Source organism: Aythya marila (assembly GCF_965140915.1).
Source record: "Aythya marila genome assembly, chromosome: 4".
NCBI lineage: Eukaryota > Metazoa > Chordata > Aves > Anseriformes > Anatidae > Aythya > Aythya marila.
Genome location: NC_139045.1, coordinates 70,705,901 through 70,715,507, shown reverse-complemented (window position 1 = coordinate 70,715,507; position 9,607 = coordinate 70,705,901). Strand labels below are relative to the sequence as shown.

Below are 9,607 nucleotides of genomic sequence, written 5' to 3'. Positions count from 1 at the left end.
GGCATTTGTTTAGTCTCTTTGGTAGCTCTATCGGGTTGAGTTTTATCCCGTGTGGAGAGCGATTATGAGCGGGGACGCATCAGCTGAGCCGTATGAAAATAAAAAATAAATAATTTCAGTGGCTAACCCAAGAAGACTCCCCAGCAGTTTCATTTTCGAGCCGGATTGCTTCAAGTTTAACTTAGGTTCATTCCCAGGGGGGCTGCACGCGTGCTGCCAGGGTGGGATGTGCCCCACCACCCTTGGGATGTCACCCCCCTGGGACATGCCGTGTCCTCGTCCCCATGTCCCCAAACCCCGAGGGGGCTGTGGGGGGGACTCAGCTTGTCCCCAGGGGGGTTTGCTAAGGGGAAGGCGGTTTTGTGGGGCTGGGGGGGGGGACACTTTGTGGGGTGCGCGGTGAAAGGGGGGGGTTGTGCGGCGGGGGAGAAAGGGTGGTGGGAGGTATAGCGGGGGGCATGAGTGGGGTATGAGGGGAGCCGGGGGGGGTCCGAGGGGGTCCGGGGGGGGTCCATCCGCCGCAAAAGGGTTAAGGGGAGCGGCGGCTCGGCGGGGAGGGCGGGGGCTGCCCGGGATTGGTGCGAAGTTTGGAGCGGGGCGGCCCCGCACCGCCCTCCGCGGCGGCTCGGCCCCCACCGCCACAAAGCCCTGCAGGGAAAGTTGCTCCCGAGCCCGGCTCCTTGCTCTCCGCCACCCCCCCCCCCCGGCCCCTAACCACCCTCCTCCTCCTCCTTTTCCTTCTCTCCTCCTCCTCTTCCTCCCCCCTCCCTCAAACCCTTTCCCCCTCCCGGCTCTTTAAACGGGATTCCGGCTCGGAGGGCCGCGGGACGGCATCCCCGGGCATCCCTGGCAGGTCCCGCTGCCCCCCTCCCTACTCGCAGCCCCCCCCAGGGAAGCAAGCAGCGTTACGACCCCCCTTTTCTTCATCACCCCTTTTCCTTCCCACCCCACTTCCCCTTTACCCTTCGCTCCTCGCCGGTGGCTCCCCGCTGGCAAACCCCCCCCGGGGGGCTGCGGGGATTTCGGAGGAGCCCCCCTCCAGCTCTGTGGGACCGGGGACACCCTCTTCTTCCCCGCCTTTCCCCCCCCCCGAAGGCAGCCCCTGCGGTTTTGGGGCCGGGGGGGGGTTTGGAGATGAGGTAGAAGCCGGCGGCGGAGCGCCCCGCCGGGCGCCGTGGCCGCGGAGAGCATGAAGCGACGGGGATGGGCGGCATTGCACGGTGCTAGAGCCCCGTGTAATTAAGGTAAGTCCTTAATTGTCCCCCCCACACACACACCCGGACCCCCCCCCCCCCCTTACAACCCATGTCACACCTGGTGCCATCGCCCCCACCCCATCCCGCGATCCCCCGCCGCGTCCCCGTAGCAAATCCTGGCTGGGGGAAGGCTTAAAGCTGAGCCCCCCTCCTCCTGGAAAAAGGGGGACCCCCTTTCATGGGGTGTGTATTTGTGTGTGTGCCCCCCCCCCCCCTCCTTGTGTGCCACGGTGACCCCAAACCCGGTGTCGAGGGAGCTTTGGTGGATGCTGAGCGGGTTGCGTGTCCCCTGGGGGCACGGGGTGTTCCCAGCGGGGACTTTACAAGGGGGAGGAATTCAGGCAGTGTTTAGAAAGTGAGAGTTTGATTAGGGGGGGGACACTGGGAGGGGGTAATTACCCTAAACCTGAGCTACCCCGCTTGCGCGTCTGGCCGCGAAGGCATCTTCAAGAATCCGGATAATTTAATGTGGTTTTGCTGTGGGACGCACCTCTGGCGGGCAGGGAAAGCAGCGGGGCTTGGCTTGGCTTTTTTGGGGGGAAGAGAAAAAGGAGGAGAGGGACGAGGAGAGCTGGTGGGAGAAGTTGTGGGGCGCACGGAGCGGGGCTGGGGGCTCCGAGGCGGCCGCAAGAAGTTTGCTGGGTGCCGGTGGGCGAGGAAGGGTTCCTCCTCCCCTCCGCCCGGGCTCCTCCGCAAACTGGCAACCTGGAATCGTGTTTTATGGCCACTCGCTAGCGTTTTGTTTGCCTTCCGGACTGGCTCCGTGCGGGATATCAGCGAGTTATGCCCTAACTGTGAGCTTAGAGCAGCGTGCTGGCCGCGGTGGGTTCTTGATTTATATCGGGCTGGAGCAGAGAGGAGGGCAAAGTTTTGCTCGCCGACCGCTGAGGAATGAATTACAAGTACGGTCGCTGTTTCATTCGCTGCTCCTGCCCTCGCGCCTCTGCAACAGGCTTTAAAAGTCTGCAAAGTCGCGGGCTGTTGGTTTGTTTCCCCTCCCAACACGTAATTATTTTGCTTTCCTTCCCCTGCCTCCAGGTCTGAGAGGACGGTATCCCGCACGACCCGGAGGGGTCTGGCTTTCACCATGGACTTGCAGCTCGCGCTCCTGTTTGCGGGGATAATTGCGTTTTCGGACTCGGCCAGAGGTAAGGGGACTGTGGGGACCCCCGTCTGTGTCGCTGCCACCGGGGCTCGTCCTCTGCCCACGTGCAGGTCTCCGTACCTGTGGGGCTCGGGGCTGTGGATGGAGCACGGGGTTTGTAGGAGGTCTCGCAAGCACAGGTGGACTCGCAGGGGCTTTTCTCGTGCGCCTATAAGAAGTACACGGACGATTTTAAAGAAAAGCAACCGCATTCCTCCGTAGATCAGAAATACCTCTCCCCTCCTGTAATCCCGCCAGCCTCTGCCCTGTATATTCCCACTAGCAAACTAAACAAACACGTCCATTAACCTCCTCGGTGACAGACAAATGACAGTTCCCAACAGCGAGAGCATATTTTAACGCTGGGGCTCCAGCAGTCGATCAGGTTTCAATAAACAGGTTACCCCACCAGCGGCACAGCAAAATGCATTGACCTGGGAGCGGTGGGGGCGAAAAAGACATTTCTTTGCAGGAAGGTGCTTTAACCCAAGCTCCAGAGTCGGGGTAGGGGGAGTGCTGGGTTTTCCTCTGCTTTCTCCTGCTCCGTCCCTTGGTGGGTGCTGTCCCTGGAAAGCCTGAATGAGAAACCATGCTCCCAGCCAGCCCGGCTCTGGTCACAAAGGAGAGGCTGCATTGTTCCAGCAGAATGGGTGTATGGCTTTAGGATGCAGATCGCTCCAGCTGCAATTCCCAAGAGTATCGGGGTTGCCTGGATCGTTGAAAGACCTTTAAATCACGCAGCGCCACGGGGCTGCGAATTAAAAGATTTAAACTTGCCCTTCGTTTGGGGCTGCAACTTGCCAAAAATAAAAGCAGGGAGTGAGAGGGGGAGCAGCGTTACTCTAAAAACCCAAGGCTTGGTTAGCGCGTTGCTTTTTTTTCCATCTTGGCATTGGCTGCCAAGCAAATATTTTATGGAGGCAGAAGCACTATAAAATGATTCGGCTGGAAGCTGAATGAAAAAGAAAACAGTATATAGGCATAAACTCCTGTGAGCCCAAATTCCAGGCCAGGTTTACAATGGAGACTCAGTTTAAGTTGTAGGCAACGGTGTGTGAATTAAGAAGAACTCATGGATGTAGGTTGTTGCAATAGACCTGAAAAGTTGGTGGAGTTCCGGAAAAAATCTGAAGTGGGCAGGAGAAGACAAAAAGATTTTTGTCTCTGCTCTGAGCGAAGTGTCGGCTGCTTTCCTGGCAGCCCCTGTTTAAATGTTGTTTGCACTTGTCTTGCTCGTATTCTTTTATTGCCTCTGGAAAATGCAATGTGATTGACTGTGGGCTGCTGTTCTGTGATGAAGCGCCAGAAAATTAACAGCGTTAATTGCAGAACATCATTGTTTTTCCTATATAAAGGGTTTTTTAAGGTAACTTTAACAGGATCACGTTAGTGATTGGGTTAACTGAACTCTCTCTTTTCAGAGTTGTAAAAATCCATCCCGCAAGTGGATGGAGAGATGGTCCTGGTTATTTAAAATGAAATAGAGTTTAAAAGCCAGGGCCAAACCCCTGAAAACTGTCATTCACTCACTTGCCGATACCGAGAGGAAGAGAAGGAAAAAGGTGTAATTGTGGTAAAAAGAAAGACACAACCCTAATGTTAAAGTCCTGCTGCGTGCCTCTTTAATATCGAGAGTATTTTTGGTAGCGGTGGACATAGATGAAAGATCAAACTCGTACGTGAGCAGAGGTGGGACACTCTCTGGCACACTGCAGCCTTATTTTGGACTGCTGAGTGTCACTGATTATTAGGTGTTTACATTGGGATAAATTGAGATTCTCATAAAAAAAAAAAAATAAAAAAAAGTTCCTAGTTGTTAACATGCCTGTGGATTTTTTCCGGATGTATCATGCTGTGGGTTTGCTGCTGGAGATGTGTACACGCTACCTGTTTTGGGTTTTGTGGACGGTCTTTTGGTCACATCTCAGCCTGAGGTCATGAGGATTTTCCCTGGAGGAAGAAGAGCTCTTTGTTTTGGCCAAAGAGCATTTAATATCTCTATCCCGATCGCAAATTGTGCGTGTGTGGCCAAAGTGTGCCAACGTCTCCTGAGCTGTGTCGTTGAGCTAAATAGGTGCTGGCTCGCAGTCGAGCCAGGAAGGTGTCTGAGAAGGCTCAGTGTGAAAGCATTGGCCCTTCTCTTTTACTTTTATTAGGCAAAATGTGCTTTTGCTGGAATTAGGACATTTGTTTGGAGACGGCTGGTGTCGGGGAAGGGCTGTACCGAAGTGCATTTGCACAAGGGGGCAGAGTTAAGTTGCCCACGCGCTCCAGCCTTGCTATTTCCTGACAGTTGAGTGCTCAGCTGCAATCTTTCATTAAATGTTACGTTGTAGTATTTTTATATCTTTATTTAGGGGATGCCTTGTAAGGCGAAGGGCCCCGCATTGGAGCCTGATTGGGCCAACGCCACCACTTTCCTCCACGTTCGGAGTGGTGCCTACTGGCACTGTCCCTTCTTGTATGCCTGTGACCCAGTGCACCCCATTGCTGGGGTACAAAGCAATGCAGGAAGGGGTATTTCTTAGGAAACCAAGATAAACTGTTAAGAAAGTGGCAAAATATTCGAAGGATCTACGCAGAGCAGAGAGCAGGGCTGATTTCAGAGGTGCAGGTGCAGAACTTGCTCTGTCTGCAAGGATGAAGGACGCGGTAGCTCTGGCAAAGTCTGAACCTACATTTTCAGGGGCTGAAATTTAAAGACTTTGGCTAGGGGCTCGTCTACACCTGCAAATACACTGGACTAACCCTTCCAGAATAGTTAATCTGGAATAAATTCCCCAGTGACCACTCTTAATCCAGGCTAAGGATCTCCTGGAGGGAGCCTGTACCAAAGTAGCATTCCTCGGGGGCTATTTTGGTAAACATCCAACCTCCCTCTTTCCCTTGTGGGTGAACACGAGAGCTTATATGGGCACAAAATCCACTCTTTGAGGCCAAAACCTGCGTGCTGTGGCTCTCTGAGGGGGAATATACCTTCTGGCTGGCAGCCGGGCGCAGGGCGGCAGCTTCAGGCCCTCCTGCCAGCCGCTGCGGGTAGCGTCAGCCCTCAACCTGGGACAATGATGCAGGTCCGGTGGCTCGTCCCTCGTGTCACTCCATTCCTCTTCTCTCTGGACAGCCCTATACGGGGCACAAAAGTCCTCAGCGTCCTGCCTTGGCCCCTCTCCGCAGGGACGAATGCCATCTTGGGTCACTAACCTTTCATGACTGCGTCCTGCAGCAATGTAGCTCCGACCAGTCCACACCTCCGGTCGGATACAGGTAATACAATCTGATATTTTCCTGCTTGTGTTATCTCGGTGACACGCAATGCAGTATTTGTTCCAAATCTGTCAAGTTGCCATCGTATTCGCTTCGGTTACCATACACGGTAATGCTGGGACGTGCCAGGCTTGGGCCTGTGGCTTAAGCAAGACTTCGTGTGGTATGTTTGGGAGTTTTTGGTAAGAGCAGAGACAACCCTCCCGGTAGAGAGTAAACTGATATTCTGCTGAAAACTAATTAGATTGGAGGTTGATTTCATTTTCGGTGCATTACGTAGGGAGGGGAAGAGCAGGACCTTAATTACTTTCTGCTCTCGCACTTTTCTACGCGCCGCTTGGTTTGCAAGTCTGGTTGGTGCCAGCTTTGTGGGGAATTTATTGTATGAGCTGCCTCAAAATTCAACGATTTGGGACAGAAGTTGTGCTGTGTGCCATTTTTGCTTGCTAGAGTATTGGAGAAAAGTGAATAGGGTGCTAGAAAGTTTGTGGTAGTTGCACTTTTATTTATTATTATTATTTCTTGGGAGATGAGCTCTCGATTCCTCTTCATATTTTCCCGTCTGTAACTTTGTGGTTTATAAAAGTGACCGGTAGTTAATGTGGGTAAGGTAATGATAATATAAAAGAGATGACTGTTGGCTTCTGTTTAAAAGCTCCTTTATTCCTGTTCAGTGGGTGCTAGCAGGTATAACGATTAGGTAATTTCTCGCTTGTGAAAGAGAAGCACATTCACATCTATAGTCTGATTCAAATTTTATGTAAGTCACTGCGGATCTCCTGGTTAAATTTGGTGCCTTTTCTTTTTTTTGGATTGTGCTGTTAGGTAACTCACTCACAAATAAGCCGTCATCATGACTTTTACCCAGAGTCCACATGACGATATATGAAAATCCTAGTTAGTTGCTTGTTTGTTTCTTTTTAAGCCCCGGTTCCTCCCTTCTTCCGAGACTGTTGGTCTCTTTAAATTGCGTCTGAGTTTAAACATAAAATGCAGCGTGCGTCATACTGGAAACTTCGGGTTGATTTTATTTATTTATTTTTATTAGGAATATTACGGAACTCGGCAAATTACTAAATGCATTTAGATTTTCTTTGAAGTTTTTACAACGCTGTCAAAGTACATATGCTTCTTTGACCTTCGTTAAAAGACGCAAACAGCAAATTAAAACACGCCTTTTCTGTGATGAACTCGTACGCAACACAGGCTGAGCTCCCAACTCTGACTTTTATCCACGGCAGAAACTTTCAGATGCCATGAGGCGATGATGGGGAAATGGTTCTTTCAGGAAAAAATGTCATTCAAAAAATAAATAAAAATAGAAGTGAGACTTGCTAGCAAGTAGGAACCCATTTTTTGGCAGAAGGAGCCAACCTTTCCCGACGCACTGTCTGGTAATCGCTTTCCGAGCAGCTGTCTCGTAGTGCCATGGTCCGGGAGCGATGCTGATGCATGTGGGTACAGAATGGGGTGAACGCAATAGAGATGGTCACTGCCTGGCTGTGCGTTTTGGATTAGTTACTGGAAGAGATTTAATAAGAAACAAAATTCCACTGAAGTGTAAAAATAATAACGCAGAAGTCTTCTTTTGCCTAGCTTGAAATTAAAAAACAGAACAACAAAACCCTGTAGCCATAGATTTATTTATTCAGTGGGAGTAGAATCAGTGCAGCTTTCTGTTTTTTTTTTTTTTTTTTCTCTCCCCTGAAACTCCTTCTTGAGTCTGCAGTGACTTGTAAAATCATGCTGTTCAAAGGGTCCGTGCAACTGTATCCCACATTATAGGAGTCAGTGGAAATGCTCCTTTCTCCCTTTTCTTTCATTAACCTACTCATATTGTCTTGTTTCAAAGAGTTTGTCTTTCATCTGCCCTCTTCCTGTGTTTTCTGGTGGGCTGCTCAAGCTGAAATGCATTTGTTCTTGTTTTGGACATTTAATTTGGATTTCTATTCCTTTTCTTGTTCTCCGCAATCAGCCATCCTGTGGACCTTTCTGTATAAAAACGTGCCTCACTATGTATTTAGCTGTGTCGACCTGTCCTAATACTTTGCACCAGGGTTTTTTATGAACACTCTTATTCATATTGGGGAATTTTTTAAGAGTAGAGCCAGCATGAACGCAGAAGTTGCAAGACACACTGCCTGCTGCAAGACTATTGAGCCTGGTGCTTGTCTGCAGCAGCTGAGGTACTAAAATAAAATAAATAAGCTTGCAAAAGTCGGCTCGAGCAGTCTGATCCCGCCGTCCCAACGTTGTATGAGATAAGCAGATGCAGCCCATGCCAGGTTCAACAGGTTAGGACCTGACTCGAAGCCTGTGAGCATTAGTGCTGTGACTCCTCCTTAGTCCCATGGGCTTTGGATCCATCTCTTAAGGATGACTTGCACAGATGATTTGTAATGTCAACCACTGGACTGATCCCTGAAGTATGCCAGAAGAGGAGCTGTGGGCCAAGTATGATATTTTGGATCCTGCCATTTGCCTGCTCAACGGTACAGCCCGGGCTGGATTTTTTTATTCCAGAAACACGTTGATTTTGCCTGCTGCAGGCTGTGGCTGGCAACTGGAGCTGCTGGGGCTGAATGCAACTTAGAAATTCATTGCTGTACCATCAGGTCAGCCCGGGGGGATTATCCCCAAAGGACGGCCATTCTGCCATTCTGCAGGCAGGGCTGCTGGGTGTGGACTGGCCCAAGTGTTATTTAACAAGTTAATATATGCCGTCTGCTGCTGAATCCATTCACATCTCTTTTTTTTTTTTAAAAAAAAAAAAAAAAACAACTTTTTTTTTCTTCCTTCTGAGTCAAATAAACACGGGCTGCTTGGAGCTTGGTTGGTTGCCCTGATTACACAGTCTCCCCATTGTATCGCAGGAGAAACACGGTATCCAGCAGTGCCGCGAATAACCTAACGTTTTTATTTCGTCCCAACCACTCCAATTTTCAGGAAGAATTTCAGCCAATAACTCCAGGCTACTTCTTCCATTAAGTGTTCAAACTTAATTTTGAACTTCGCTAAGGGAAGAAAAATGTAAATTGAGAACAGAGGCTTCCCAGAGAAGGTTAATGTTTCTCAGGACTGCTACACCTCTATTCTCAGCCTCTCTCCAGTGACAATGGTGGCTTCTAGGTTTGGCAGGACCCAAAATCACTTCTCCTCATGTCTGGTGAATTTATTTCATGAAAGGTTTGCACAATCTTGGCCATCCTGTCAAGTGACTGAGAAGTGAGTAATGCAAGAAGTGTCATAACCTACATGCCACTTGGGTTGTATAGACTCTGGTGGGTATTTTAGGAGCTGTCAGTATTTGTGTGTGTTAAATAAAAGCAAAAGAACAGCAGATAAATGCAGAAATGCAGATTTTTAAAGAAATCCCTGTTGTGCAAATTAGTTCATATTCTCTGTGCTGGGTTTGCTCGCATATACCTGAGGAGCTGATGATTGTAGGAGTTTGGTATTGGCTTTGTGCTGACTCCCTGTGGCAGCTGTGGATGTCGTAGTTCTGTCTCTGGGACACCAGGTTCTGGACAAAAAACCTGGAGGAGGTCATGGGGAGAAATCTAAGTACATGTATTATCAAGCTTCTTGGAGAAAATTTACCCTGGATTAGGGTGCTGCTGCTTGAGTCCCAGTGAAGCCAAGCCTTGGAAGAGGGTCTCCAGTAGGCTGCATGCTTGCTCTGCGCAGGATGGTGGGATGGAGCTCTTTCAAATCTGCCCTATTTTCCTCTTAGTCCGTGTCCTCCCAGATACCTCCCTGCCATTACAGTGTGATGCTTAATTGATTTTTGACCGCCACGTGACTTGGAGCAGCAGCATCCTGTTGTAAGGGGAGGTCTTTCATTATAGTTGCCAATATTTTACTGTTGCCTTTTATGGATTTAAATCTCCATTTTTAAAGACAGAATTGGATGGGGTGAGGCCAAATGAACTCCAAAGGAGGG

At 49.9% G+C, this 9,607-nt stretch overlaps 1 protein-coding gene across 1 annotated transcript in view; it reads left to right on the top strand.

The window, feature by feature from the left end:
- Positions 1-719: 719 nt before the first annotated feature.
- FGFRL1 (fibroblast growth factor receptor like 1) overlaps positions 720-9,607 on the top strand; it is a 167,553-nt gene continuing 158,665 nt past the window's right edge. The window contains exons 1-2 of the mRNA XM_082759300.1: positions 720-1,244; positions 2,295-2,404. Coding sequence (XP_082615426.1) covers positions 2,344-2,404 — 61 coding nt within the window. The 5' untranslated portion in view covers positions 720-1,244; positions 2,295-2,343. The remainder of the gene's footprint in view (positions 1,245-2,294; positions 2,405-9,607) is intronic.